Below are 14562 nucleotides of genomic sequence, written 5' to 3'. Positions count from 1 at the left end.
ATTTTTCAATTATTGCCAGACCTCTTGATGATTTGTTGAGAAAGGGAGTAAAATGGGACTGGAGCCCTTCTCAGGAAGAAGCATTACAATTGTTGATTTTTGAAGCCACAGCTCATCAGGCCCTAGGCCCTATCCACCTAGCAGATCCTTTTCAGGTAGAATGGGGATTTGCTACCTCAGGATTGTCAGTACATATATGGCAAAGGGGTCCTGAAGGCCCAATCAGACCCGTTAGCTTCTACTCCCGTGGCTTTAAAGATGCTGAAAAAAGATATACAACTTGGGAGAAAGGCTTATTTGTTGTTACCCAAGCTCTCATAGAAGTAAAAAAATCACAAGAAAACAACCAATTGTGTTGAGAGGTCCCTTTAAAGTCATTAAAATAGTGATCACAGGGACTCCACCTCCTGAAGGGGTAGCACAACGAGCCTCAGTAAGGAAATGGTATGCACAAATAGAGCATTATAATAACATCTTTTCAATTACTGAAGGCGCTGTGAAAAATTTACCAATACAAGACACAGAGAATCTGAATAGCAGCCAAGACAAACCTGCCTCAGTTCTTAAAATAGCCCCTCCCTTCTCCCCTGAGCAAACAGCACATTCATGGTTTACTGAGGCCTCAGCTAAGCGTGAAGGAAAAGTGTGGAAATACAGAGCTGTAGCTTTGCACACTTCTTCTGCAGAGCGGATCATTACAGAAGGGGAAGGCAGTGCCCAAATTGGGGAACTTAGAGCTGTTTGGAGTGTTTTCCAGAGGGAGGCACAAAACACCTCTCTTGTCTGTATTTACACTGACTCCTATGCTGTATATAAGGGCTGCACTGAATGGCTGCCTTTCTGGCAACAGAATGATTGGGAAGTTAACAGAATTCCAGTGTGGCAGAAAGAAAAGTGGCAAGAAATTTTACAAATTGCAAGTCAAGGGAATTTTGCTGTAGGGTGGGTAGCCTCTCACCAGACAGATGATAATCCAGCAGGAGAATGGAATAACAGAGCTGATGAATTAGCAAAATTAAGTCCTCTGAAAAAGGATGAAATCACTGAAGATTGGGAGCACTTATTAGAATGGCTGCATGTAAAACGACAACACACAGGTACAAAAGATTTATACAAGGAAGCTCATGCCCGGGCTTGGCCCGTTACCAGAGAAATGTGTAACACCTGCATTTCAGCCTGTGAGCAGCGTCGCAAACGGCTAGAAAGACATCCTTTAGAGGATGACCCACTACACTTGAGGACAGGTAAAGGCTTATGGGATGAATGGCAGGTAGATTACATGGGTCCCTTTAAGCAATCAGGAGGTAAACATTTTGTGTTAGTGGGGGTTGAGTTTACATCTGGATTAGTTCAAGCCGAGGCATTTAAAAGGGCTACAGGGGAAAACACTGTTAAAGCATTGCAGATATGGTTCGGGACTTTCCCAAAACCACAGGAAATTCAATCTGATAATGGGTCACACTTTACTGCTAAAGTAGTACAGGAATGGGCAAAAGGTGAAGGGATAAAATGGTCTTTTCACACTCCCTATTACCCTCAAGCTAACGGAATTGTAGAAAGGACTAACGGTCTTTTAAAACGACTTCTGAAACCACAAGAGGGAGGCTGGGATGGCCGGTTGCATAAAGCTGTGCAAAGTGAAAATGAAAGATGGGGGGTAAATGGGTGCCCCAAAATTACTGCTTTTTGCCCAAATCCTCTGAGCTTAATCTCCTCACAAAGAGGACCAAATGATCCCGAAAATCCAGTTCATGACCCGGGACACCCTGTTTTGGTAGACCTCCCTACGGTGGGAGAAGTACCACTTGTGTTGAAAACTTCTCTGAATAAAGTTGCGTGGATAGCATCTGATGCCTTAGGAAAAGAACATCGGATAAATACCCGCTGGATAATTCCATCGTTTTAATGTTCTGCCCTTAGGTGGCAGATTTTTCTGTGTTTTGCTATTGCAGGAGAACTCCGAGGGGACACTTCAAGTGACATGAAAACAAAATAACCATGTTAACATTATTAATACTTCTCTGTATCCTGCCACACTCCCATGGCCAGGAGCCAGCTGAGTGGCCGTGGTCTGAAGCCACTGTTAGATATCCCAGTACTCAAGAATCACATCCCAGAAGTCGTCACCTGAACCTGGCAACCTCAGGGTATCATGGTGGTCCACGTGAGTGGGGATGGGATAAGAATGAACGGGTTACAACTCTAAATGGAACAGTTGGTTTGGGGATATTTTTGTGGGCGGATGTTGGGATCGGGATTGTGTGGGGCTGGGTGGGTGGGATGTGGTTTGATAGTAAATCAAACTTGGAGAGTTCTTGATCACATGGACTGGGATCACATGGACTGGGATTTCACAGGCTGGACCATCTGGATCAGAACCATAGAGACTGGGATCATCTGGACCGGGGTGGCCGCCTCGGAACGATGCGAACCGAGGCGGTCCCGCCCGGCCCAGGGCAACCTCCCCGTCCCTCCCAGTCCCGCCCGGGGGCGCGGCCAAAACTCCCCAGAACGAACGCGGCGGTCCCGGAGCGATCCTGGAGCCGATCCCGGAGCGATTCCGGGTCCGATCCCGGTCCCTGTTTCGGCCTCGGTCTCAGTCTCGGTCCCGGAGCGCTCCCGGTGCTGATTCCGGTCGCGGTGCCGATCTCGACCCCGGAGCGGTGCCAGTCTCGGTGCCAGTGCCGGTTCCACTTTCAGTCCTGGTCTCAGTCTCGGTGTCGGAGCGGTGCCGGTGCCGTTTTTGGTCCCGGAGTGCTCCCAGTGCCAATCCCAGTCTTGGTCCCGGAGCGGTGCCAGTCTCGGTGCTGGTTCCGGTGCCGGTCTCGGTCTCGATCCCGGAGCGCTCCCCGTCTGGGTTCTGGCCGCAGTCCTGGAGCAGTCCTGGTGCCGGTGCCGGTTCCGAAGCGCTCCCGGCGCCGGTCCCAGTGTCGGTGTCGGTCTCAGTCTCGGTTCCGGTACCAGTTCTGGTGCCGGTTTCGGTGTCGGTCCCACAGTGCCGGTCCTGGAGCGGTGCCGGTCTCGGTTCCGGATTCGGTCTCGGTCTTGGTGCTGGTGCCGTTTCTGGTGCTGGTCTCGGTCTCGGTGCCGGAGATTTTAGGGTCTTTTGGGTGATTTTAAGCCAAACCGGGCCCTTTTAGGACCGCGCGTTCCCTTGACCCCGCCCATTCCCCCTCAGAATTCCCGCCGTTTCCTGGACCCCGCCCCTTTCCCCTCCCAGTTCCCGCCCTGTCTCTGACCCCGCCTCGTTCCATTCGTTCCCCGCTCTTCATTGGCCACGCCCCTTTTCCCCTTGGGCCCCGCCCATCTGCTGGCGCGTTCCGTCCAGCGCATGCGCAGACGACCCAGAGGTGGCTCTCCCGGGCGCCGCCATCGTTATTCCCGGTCCCCCGAGCCGGCTCCGGCGTGTCCGAGACCTGCGGTGGGGGAATGGGGGTCTATAAGGGATCCATAGGGGATCTATAGGGGTCTGAGAGGACCTGGAAGTCTCCTTAGAGGATTTGGTGGGGGATCTGCAGGAGATTTGGGGCGGTCTGTAGGGGCTTTGGGGCGGTCTGGGGATCCCTAAAGGGGGCTGGGCGGGTCTCGGGGCTCTATCGGGGTCTGGGGCTCTGTAGAGGGTCCAGCGGGGTCCGTAAAGGGGCTCCGGGCGTCCCTAAATGGGGTCTGGGTGTCTGTGGGGGATTTGGGGGGTCTCTGTGGCGTTTTGGTGGGTTGGGGGGTCTGTAGGGGATCTCTAGGGGTCAGCGGGAGCCTGTAGCGGGTCCGGAGAGGTCTGGGGGTGTCTGTGGGTCCCTGTGGGGGATTTGGGGGGTCTGGGGGGGTCTGGAGGTCCCCAGGGGGGTCTGAGGGGATATGTAGGGGCTCGATAGAGGGTCCGGGGGCGCCTGGGGGCCCCTATAGGGGATCTGGGGTTCTCTGCATGGGATGTAAGGGGGTCTGGGGGAGTCTTGGCATCTCCATAGTGGAGTTTTGGGGCCCATAAAGGAAATTTTTTGAATTTTTGGCTCTGTACAGCTAATTCTTGGAAATTTGGGGTCCAAACTGGGCAATTTTGGGTGCTCTATTGGGATTTTTTTTTTTGAATTTTGGGGCCTCTGTTAGGAATTTTGGGGAATTTTGGGTCTAAACGTAGGAACTTGTGGAATTTCCTGTCCAAGCGTGGGAATTTTGGGTAATTTTGGGTCCTAACTTGGGAATTTGGGGAATTCTTTTTCCTAGATATCCTCTTCAAGTTCTCGGTGAGTGGCAGCACGGCACGGGCAAGTCCTGCCTGCTGCACAACTTCATTGAGAGCAAGTGTAGGAATTTCTGTGAATTTTCAAGGATTTTGGCAGTTCTAGGGGGTCGTGGGATTTTTGGGAATTTTGGAGGGATTTTTTTTCATTTTGGGGGACGTCTTGTGTATTTTGAGGGGATTTTTGAGGTATTTTTAGGACTTTTGGGGTGGTGTTTTTGCATTTTTAGAGTGTTTTCTGTTGCTGTTTGCGGGCTTTGGGGAATATGTTGGGAATTTTGAGAAATCTGAGGAGTTGGGGGATTTTTAGATAATTTTGGAGAATTTTTGGGGAGTTTGGGGGGTTTTTAAAATATTTCTGGACATTTTTAGGATTTGGATTTTTTGGTTTTTTTCTTTTATCTTCTGGGTGATTTTTGTTGGTGTTTAGGGAAATTTTTGGACTTTTTTGGGGATTTGGGAAATTCTGGGTAGTCTGGGAAATTTTGGGAATATTACTGGAATTTTTGCAGGCATTTTCTGGGTTTTTTTCATTTTTGAGCTATTTTGAGGCTTTTTTCAGTTTGTTTTTTTCTATAGTTTTCCTTTTGTATGCAGTTTTGGGGGGATTTATTTTTTTTATTTTTTGGGAATTCTGTGTCTCCGGGCGCTCCCCCATCCTGCGGCATTTTGGGCAATTTTCTGTCACTCTTGGGTCATTTTTGGTCACGCTTTGGGTCATTTTCAGCCGTATTTTGTAATTTCAGTGGCGTTTCTAGTCAGTTTGGGGTCATTTGGGGGCCATTTTGTGGCCATGTTCTGTCACTTTTCGGGCATTTTTGGTCTCTTCAGGGGCGTTTTTGGTGCCGTTGGAGCCATTTTTTGCCGGTCTCAGTCCCGGTCTCCGGGCGGTGCCGGTCCCGGTGCCGGTCCCGGTGCCGCTCTTGGTCCCGGAGCGCTCCCGGCGCCAATCTCGTTCTCAGTCCCCGTCCCTGGGCGGTGCCAGTCTCGGGGCTGGTTCCGCTGCCGCTCTCGGTCCCGCTCTCGGTCCCAGGCCCGGAGATTTTAGGCGGGTTTGGGTAATTTTAGGCCAAACTGGGCAGGTTTAGGGTGGATTTTCGGCCCCTTTGGATGATTTTAGGCCAAATCTGGTGGGTTTTAGGGTGGGCTTTAGGTACATTTCATTGATTTTAAGCCAAACCAGGGCTTTTCAGGGTTGATTTTACGCCCTTTTTAGGAGTTTTAAGGGGATTTTTTGCCATTTTGTGTGGATTTAAACCAGTCTGGGCAATTTTAGACGACATTGGTTGGTTTTAGACCCCTTTAGATGATTTTATCCCCAACGGGCTGATTTTAGACCGAACCCTGTGGCTATAGGGTGGCTTTTAGTGCCCTTTGGGTGATTTTAGGCCACTTTGTGGGGATTGCAGGCCTCTTAGGGTGATTTGAGGCCAAACCTGATCCGTGTGAGGGTGGATTTTAGGCCCTTTTGGAGAAATTTAGGCGCATTTTGGTGATTTTAAGCGAACCCGAGCGGTTTTAGGACGGCGCGTCGCCTTCGCCCCGACTCTTTCCCCTCACGATTCCCGCCCTGTCCCTGACCCCGCCCCTTTCCCCGCCCAGTTCCCGCCCTTTCCTTGGCCCCGCCCTCCCAGGCCGGGCCCGGGCCCGGGGGAGGAGGAGGAGGGAGGGAGGAAGAGGCGCAGCGGCGGCAGGAGCGGGAGGAGAAGACGAGCGGAGGGAGCGGCGGCTCCAGCGCTCCCTGAACTGGCGGCACCGCCGGGATCATCGCCCCCATCCCGCAGGGGGCCGGGGAGGGGGACCTCGCCCCAAATATCCCGGGGGTCCCTGGGTTTGGGGTTTTTGGGGTGTCCCGGTGTCGGCAGAGCCCCTGGAATTGCCGGGACCCCGCTGGGGCTGGAGGGGCGGGATGGGCGGGAAAGCGGTTCGGGGTCCCGGTGCCGGCAGTGTCTGCTCCCAGTATGAGCCTAGTCAGTCCCAGTATGAGCCCGGTCACTCCCAGTATCCGTAGGTGGGGAGACAGAAGAGGGGGGAGCTTTAAGGGTTCCTGGGACTCGCCGCAGCCCGGGGAGGGCAGGCACCGAGCAGACGGCGGATCTCCTTCCCCTTCCCTGTGACACGGAGGCAAATCCCATCCTGCCCTTGTCCTTCCTCCCCCAGACAAGGAGCCGAGCATGGAGAGCAGGGAGAACAAATCCCCGCGGCAGAAGCTCGTGGCAGAGGCCGTTTTGAGCGGCTCCACGGGGCAGGAATGCAACGGAGAGGAAAAGGGCCGGAGGTCCCTGAGGAGGAGGGGCTGCAAACGCAGCTGGCGAGGATGTGAGGAGGAAAGAGCCAGGCCGGGCTGGGAAGGCGGCCGGAGATGGAGCCAGAGCTCAGAGCTGGTGGTCCATGAGCAGCTTCGTGATGGGGAGAAGCCCCACAAGTGCTCCGAGTGTGGGAAGAGCTTCAGCCAGGCCAACAGCCTGATCTGCCACCAAAGCATTCACACAGGTGAACGGCCCTACAAGCGTGGGGAATGTGGGAAGAGCTTCAGCCAGAGAATCAACCTGATCCAGCACCAGAACATCCACACTGGGGAAAGGCCGTACAAGTGTGGGGAGTGTGGGAAGGGCTTCAGGGGCAGAGCCAACCTGAACTTCCACCAAAGGATCCACACTGGGGAGAAGCCCTACGAGTGTGGGGAATGTGGGATGAGCTTCAGCCAGAGGTCCAGCCTACTCCGCCACCAGATGTTCCACACAGGGGAACGACCCTACCAGTGTGGGGAATGTGGGAAGAGCTTCACAGAGAGAGCCACCCTGATTGAGCATCAGAACATCCACACTGGGGAAAGGCCGTACACGTGTGGGGAATGTGGGAAGGGCTTCAGGCAGAGAGCCAACCTGAGGCTACACCAAAAGATCCACACTGGGGAGAGGCCCTATGAGTGTAGGGAATGTGGGAAGAGTTTCATCCAGAGTTCAAGTCTGATCAGCCACCAAAGCATCCACACCGGAGAGAGACCCTATGAGTGTGGGGAATGTGGGAAGAGCTTCAGTCTGAGGTCCAGGCTGATCTTTCACCATAGAATCCACACTGGGAAAAGGCCCTGCAAGTGTGGGGAATGTGGGATGAGCTTCAGGCGGAGCTCCCACCTGATCCTCCACCAAAGGACCCACACCGGGGAACGGCCCTACGAGTGTGGGGAATGTGGGAAGAGCTTCAGCCAGAAAATCAACCTGATCCAGCACCAGAACATCCACACTGGGGAAAGGCCGTACAAGTGTGGGGAATGTGGGAAGGGCTTCAGCCACAGAGCCAGCCTGAGCTTGCACCTAAAAATCCACACTGGGGAGAGGCCCTACAAGTGTTGCCAGTGTGGAAAGGGGTTTCGGGTCAGCAGCAAGCTCCTTGAACACCAGCAGACACACACAGAGGAGAGGCCCTTCCGCTGCCCTGACTGTGGGAAGGGCTTCAGGCACAACCCCAACCTCATCATCCACCGGCGCATCCACACTGGGGAGAGGCCCCAAGAGTGTCCCCAGTGTGGGAAGAGCTTCTCACAAAGCTCAGCCTTGACCCAATACCAACCAAGGCACCATCAGGAAAGCCCTGCCAGTGCCCCCGGTGCAGAAAGAGCTTCGAGCTCTGCTCCAGCTCCAGCCCCCACTGGAGGAGCCACATTGGGCAGAGCCCCGGTGACCCACATTCCCTGTGTTTCGTGTTGGGAAGTCACCTTGCCGATTATCCTTTTGATTAGACCTTAATTATTTTCTCTTCTCCCTCTCTTTGTACTGCAAAAGCCAAGAGAGATTGTAGCCCTGCTTTCGTGCCTGAGATCTTTTGGTTTTGTGAAATTCTTTTCTCGGGGAATTTTCTGTAACCAAGAGGAGTGTTTTTCTAAAAACTGTAGCATTGTTTTTCATTCCTTTTCCTAGGAGAGACTTCTTCTTGATGTCCCTCTGGTCTGACTAGTGTGATTGATGAGGTTTGTCTTTTTGTCACCAATCAGATTGGTCTGTGTAAAATACTAAGGGAGACACATTCGAAAAACTAAAGGAGTCATTTTCAGCCTTGGGAAGCTCCGAGTCTCCCAGCTCGGTCCCGCCCAGTCCCGCCCGGAGGCGCGGCCGAAACTCCCCGGAGCGATCGCGGCGATTCCGGGTCCGATCCCCGTCCCGGTTTCGGGCTCGGTCTCAGTCTCGGTCTCGGATCAGCGCCAGTGTCGGTGCTGGTTCCGGTGCCGGTCTCGGTCTGTCCCGGAGCGCTGCCGGTCTCGGTTCTGGCCGCGGTCCTGGAGCCTTCCCGGGGCCGGTTCCGAAGCGCTCCCGGTGCCGGTCGCAGTGTCGGTCGTGGTCTCAGTCTTGGTCCCGGTACCAGTTCTGGTGCCGGTTTTGGTCTCGGTCTCGATGTCGGTCCCAGTGCCGGTGCCTGTGCGGGGCCGGTCTCAGTTGCGGTGACGGTCTCAGCCTTGGTGTTGCTGCAGGTTCCGGTGCTGATCTTGTCTCGGTCTTGGTCCCGTTCCCGGAGATTTTTGGCCCATTTGGATGATTTGAAGCTAAACCTGGTGGATTTACGGTGGATTTTCGGCACAATTGGCGATTTTAGGCGAAACCGGGCGGTTTTAGGACCGCGCGTTCCCTTGACCCCGCCCCTTTCCCGTCCCAGTTCCCGCCCTTTCCTTGGCCCCGCCCTCCCAGGCCGGGCCCGGGCCCGGGGGAGGAGGAGGAGGGAGGGAGGAAGAGGCGCAGCGGCGGCAGGAGCGGGAGGAGAAGACGAGCGGAGGGAGCGGCGGCTCCAGCGCTCCCTGAACTGGCGGCACCGCCGGGATCATCGCCCCCATCCCGCAGGGGCCGGGGAGGGGGAGCTCGCCCCAAATATCCCGGGGGGTCCCTGGGTTTGGGGTTTGTTGGGGGGATGTTTGGAGCTCGCGGGGATCCAAAGCCGAGCAGCAGATGCCCCTCGGGGGGATCATCGGGGGCTCCCCGGGAGGTGTTTTTGGGGTGTCCCGGTGCCGGCAGTGGCTGCTCCCAGTATGAGCCCGGTCAGTCCCAGTATGAGCCCAGTCTGTGAAAAACAAGGTTCACTTTCTATGTAAATTTTCAGAAACAGGTTTAATAGAAAATGAGTCAGTTAGGAGATAAAAAAAAAAGCTAACTACGTTTGGCCGGTTGGCTTGGCATTTAGCCAAGTCCACACTCTGCTGTATCAGAGTCATTCTTTAAATACCATTTCCATTGTATCAACCTGTTGAATGTTCATATTTTTCCATAAACTAGTTTCCATATTCCGGGAACTGTTTTGCATGGTCCCTCCTTGGGTCCGCTGTTTTAGGGCATGCGTGTTTCTTGGCTGTGTCTTCATTATCACCTCCAGCTTGGGCCTTGGTCCATACTTTCTTCAGATGGTAGATGCTGATAGTTGGTATCTCAATAGCAGAGTCTCCTTTACATGTTCACTAGATGTTATCCCGACCAAACAGACAGTTTAAGCATACTATATCATCTAGTACCTCTATGCCTAATTTTCTTTACTAATAGCAGAACTAAAAAAACTTATATCATTACACAATATTCTTAACCATATAGAACACATCTTGCAAAAAGCCAAGTTTATAATATGCATTTATAACACCGGTCAGTCCCAGTATGAGCCCAGTCAGTCCCAGTACCCGTAAGTGGGGAGACAGAAGAGGGGGGAGCTTTTTGGGTTCTTGGGACTCCCAGCAGCCCGGGGAGGGTGGGGACTGAATAGATGAGGGACCCCAATAAAAGTGTGACCCCCCAACAGCTGGGACAGGGGGGAACCAATTTGGGCGTTGGAGCTGCAGGTGGACACAGGCAGCTGCTTCTGCTCCCTCTGTGTGTCCCCGTGTTCAGCAGTGCTGCTCCATCAGTCTGTGCCCAGCAACGGGGAAAAGCCTCAGCCCTGCAGGGCCAGCGGGAAGGGAGCTGCTCCATACAGGAACAGGGAACAAAGGAAACACATTCTTTAGGATGTGTTTTCTGTTAAAAAAAAAAAAAAAAAAAAAGAAAGAAAAAAAAAAAAGAAAAGAGAAAACCGGAAAAATTACAAAAGATAAAAACTGCCCAAAAACCGTGTAGTTAAAAGTCTTCCATAAGTGTGGATTAAAAAGGTGTAAGTGATGTTTTGAAATGAGAACTCAGTTGCTTTGTAAATGTGCTCGTGGCAAGGATTCATCAGCTGCATTCTTTTGCAGATTTTGGAATTATTTTCTAATATGAAGTAAATTTAAACTTAAAGCAATAGGAAATTGAAAGATGGATTGTGTACGACTGCATCTTGAGTGTAAAAATTTGGCAGTTTGAAACTTGGAGCAAAAGTGTTGCAAATGAAAGTTTTAAATCCCATTGGATTGTGTGACAGCAGTTTTTCCTATACTATGTGTAGCAGCCCAAGGATTTCATCAGTGGGGTGGTGGGTGCTTTTAGCTTTGTCCTGTGCCACTCTGGGATGTCATGAAACAGGACTTCACCTGCCACCAGCCCGCGTTTCCCTCTGCCACCCCAGCTCCGTGGACCTTGTGTCCCCCAAAGCAGACACAAAGTTTTCCTGCTGCTCTCCCTTTGCACAAATCCACAGAGAGCTGGGATTGTTCCAAGTCTTGTCTCTCCATTGTGCCATATTCCTAAAGAACCAGCAGCCCATCCCGATGAATACAGCGAGTTACACTGATGGTTGTCAGCTCCATTTCCTGCCTAGAAATCCTGAAACTGCTTCTAAATGCTGCTCTCCTCAGCTCTTAGACACCTACTCACACAAAGCTGGGAAAAAATCCCCTGGCTTCCGGCTTACAAGTGAGCCAAAGTTAGAGCTCTGTGGAAAATCTCTATCCATCCCTATCCTTTTAATACATCTGTATGTGGGGTGTGCATGGATGTGTCTTGTATAGAAAGGAAGGAGTGCACAAGCACCGTGCCTGACACTTTCCCTCTCTGTGTTCATTCCATACCCATGGGTACAAAGACATTATGGAAACCCTGGCGCAGACAGAGCCTTCTGTGCATGGATACAGAGACATCCAAGAGCCCCTTGGTCATCCTGCTGGAAGGACGACAAAAAGGGAGTGGGAACTCAGCAGTGAGGAGAGCTGAGGGCTGGAGAGCAGCTCTGAATGACACTAAAATGTCTCTGGGCCTCTGAGACATTGCTACTCTTCAGCCAGTGCCAGTCCCTAAGCCTGGGACTCAGTCTTCCTCATGCTGAGGGGCACCAAGGAAGGCAACAGTGTGATGGAGACTGGCATGGGCTGGGAACTCACCGGGGAAAAATAGAGAGCATTGTGAAGGAAAAGGCAGGTGGAGGACAGAACTGTTCAGAGAAGAGCTGAGCTACAGCTTGAGCAAGCTTAAAAATGTCATTTGGGGCCATCCCAGATTGATTTCATTTCAGAAGGTATTGAAGAAGTTTATTTTTTGGGCGGTATCATGTTTTCTCTTGGAGATGTACACTCTGCAAACTTGAGCCGCATTGCCAAAATGCTCAAGGCAAGTCTCTGCTGCAGGGCACACCGTTTCTTCTTTGGCTGATTCCGGCCCGGTGCTGAGCCCAGCAGAGCCCTGGCAGAGCCCAGAGCAGCCTCAGCACCCGCAGAGCCCGGCTGCAAGGACAGAAACCAGAAACCGCCCGTCAGCTGAAGGCTCCTGTGCCCTTGTCCCAGCCGCCCGCGGTGCCCAGGCCACGCTGGCCGTGCTCAGGGCTGGGCCCAAAGCTGCCCATCATTGCTGGCAGGACGTGTGCCCAGCCTGCAGCCAGCCACGGCGCATCCAGCCCTCAGCAGCTGCCCAGAGCAAGATGCTCCTGTGCTGGCTGCCATCTCCCAAAAGCTCTTACCCCACCCGTGCCAAGAAGACGGGGACCCACCTCACGCCATCCGCCGCTGGAAGAAAAGCTGCTCCCAAACCACGTCCTCAGCCTTCTCCTAGGGCGCGGCCCATCCACGCCACAGATGGTCCCAAGCACTTCCCAATCCAAACTGGACACCACCTAGAACACTTCCTTTAGAAAAACAAACAACAAATTAACAGACAAAAAGGGGAAACGAGGGAAAAGGTAAAAGATGTGATCTCTGTCAGGGGCTTGAGGAAGGGCCAATTCCGACATGCTTGGGAAAAACCCACCCACCAGTGAGGGAAGCCCATGCTTTCACTCTTCCCCCCTGCACTGCCCCCCAAAATAATGGTGATCCCAAAGCAAACAAGGGCAGTGGAGCAGCCCAAGCCCTTCCTTGCCTGCCAAGCAAAGCAGCCCATGGACAGGCTCTGGAGTCCCACCTCTGCTCCCACCTTGGGGGTTTGTTTGTGTCGGGCTGGCTGCCCCAGCCCCAGCCCAGGGCACGGTGGGTGGTGGGGGCTGTTGGCAGGGCCAGGAGCCAACTCCCATTTCGTAACCACCCCAGCCTGTGCCCCCAGCCCTGCCAAAAAGCAGCTTGGCAGCCCACTGAACAATCAGTTGGACCTGCCCCAGCAAAGGGAGGAACCTGTGGTTCCTGGACAGGCCGTGCAATGCCCAAATCTGGGAGCATCCCCCTGTGCGTGGATTCATCTGCAAATTGGCTGTGGAGCCTGGCTTTGAAGAAGGTGCCAGAATCGAAGTCAATCATCTTCACCTTTGTGGTGGCCAGGTCCCAGAAGAGGTTTTCATCCTTGATGTTGTCCTCGCTGTCTCCAGCAGCAGCAGCCGCACCTTGTCCAGCTTCTCCAGGGGCTCCTTCTCGTTCCCTGGGGGTGAGACCAGGCTCTCAGGGCTCTGCCCAGGGCCCCAGCTGTCAGTGAACCAGGACAAGCAAAACCAGCCTGGATGGCAGCCACCAGTGCTGGGCAGAGCAGCTCGGCTCCAGCACGAGGGCTGCCTGTGCCCATCCCATGAGCCCTGCGCACTGACACAGGCAGGACAAAAAGTCTGGCTTGCTCTGCTTCTGATCACCAAGGCATGTGTGCAGCTGGAACTTACCAGGGCACTGCATCAAAGTGTGCCTGTGGCTCTCTCCCTTCTTCTACGGCAGATGAGTATCCTGCATCCAAGGATCACAGAACAGGTCTTCTAATGAGGGCCTGTCCAAGGAGTGCACTGATAAACACCACCTGATCAGATCTTGGCAATCTGGGGAGAGAAACCAGAAGCCGCCAGTCAGTTGGAGAAAGCTCCTGTCCCACTATTCCCATGCCCAGGCCATGCTGCATGTGCTCAGAGCTGGGCCTAAACTTTCCCACCAATTCCCTGTTTTGGAGGAGATCAGGAGAGCAGGACAATAGCCACCTCCTCAGCAGCTGCCAAAGCAGGATGCTCACAAGCCAACTGCTGTTTCCCAGCACTGGTATTCCCCCCGTGCCCGGAGATGAGCATCCACCTTGAGAGAGCCGTTGTGGCAGGGAGAGCTGATGGCCCCAGCTGATCTTCTGACCCCTCCTGAAAGGGTGTCCTCCACAGACCATCTGGTGCAGCAGGATGCCCAGGGACCAGATGGTAGCTGGCTCGCCATAGTACCAGCCACAGTGGGTCCATTCCGGGGGGCTGTAGGATGGTGTTCCTATGGAATACAGATGGAGTTCATCAGGGGGATGCTGCTGCTCCCAGAGCCTGGCCCCAGCATCCCTGGGCATGCGGGGGCTGCACCAGTGGCACGTGGGGTGACCTGCTGCTCTCTCACCAGCACCAGTGACTTGTTTACAAACTCAGGGTTGGAAAAAAAGCTACTAGTGTCGGAAGGGGGCAGCGGAAGCCGTGGCAAGGCCTGGCCATGACATCCAAAGGAAAAACCCACTCAGCGCCGGGGAAAAACCATGCCCTCATCCTCCCTGCCTGCATTGCCCCAAAAAACATTATGAAGCCAGGGCAAATAAGGCAGGCAGAGCAGCCCAAGCCCATTCTTGCCTGCACACCAAACTGGCTGCTGCACTGCTTCTAGCCCCCGCTTCTCTGCTACTCTCACCCACAGGTGTTTTTGTCGAGCTGCCTGCCCCAACCCCAGCGCCAGTCCTGGGCAGAGTGGCTGGCAAAGGCTGCCAGCAGGGCTGGAAGCTGGCCCCCCACACACCCCTGCTCAAAAGCCACTTGGCTGAAGACTCAGTGCCGTGTCTGGCAGCAAAAGGGAGAGTCCCTGCTGCCACACCCAGGCTGGGCCATGAGATGCTGGGACCGGGAGCACACCCCTGCGTGGGCTCACCTGCAAATTGAGTGTATGCCCTCTCTTGCAGGTAGGTGCCACAGCCAAAGTCAATCAATTTGGCCTGCCCGGTAGCCAGGTCAACCAAGATGTTCTGGGGTTTGATGTCCCTGTGCAGGACCCCGCAGCTGGTGCAGTGCTGCACGGCTTCCAGGAC

At 53.9% G+C, this 14562-nt stretch overlaps 1 protein-coding gene across 1 annotated transcript; it reads left to right on the top strand.

Moving 5' to 3' along the window:
- The first annotated feature begins 1963 nt into the window (after window positions 1–1963).
- Window positions 1964–8275, top strand: LOC136303951 (zinc finger protein 418-like). The gene is made up of 2 exons (XM_066207636.1): window positions 1964–2164; window positions 6398–8275. The coding sequence occupies exons 1-2, from the start codon at window positions 1999–2001 to the stop codon at window positions 7984–7986; spliced, it is 1755 nt and encodes a 584-aa protein (XP_066063733.1). The 5' UTR covers window positions 1964–1998; the 3' UTR covers window positions 7987–8275.
- The last annotated feature ends 6287 nt before the right edge of the window (window positions 8276–14562 follow it).

This window comes from Chamaea fasciata, unplaced genomic scaffold, assembly GCF_029207755.1.
Source record: "Chamaea fasciata isolate MVZ Bird 193981 ecotype frontalis unplaced genomic scaffold, bChaFas1.0.hap1 SCAF_44, whole genome shotgun sequence".
NCBI classification, from domain to species: domain Eukaryota; kingdom Metazoa; phylum Chordata; class Aves; order Passeriformes; family Sylviidae; genus Chamaea; species Chamaea fasciata.
This window is presented reverse-complemented; position numbering and strand designations above follow the sequence as displayed.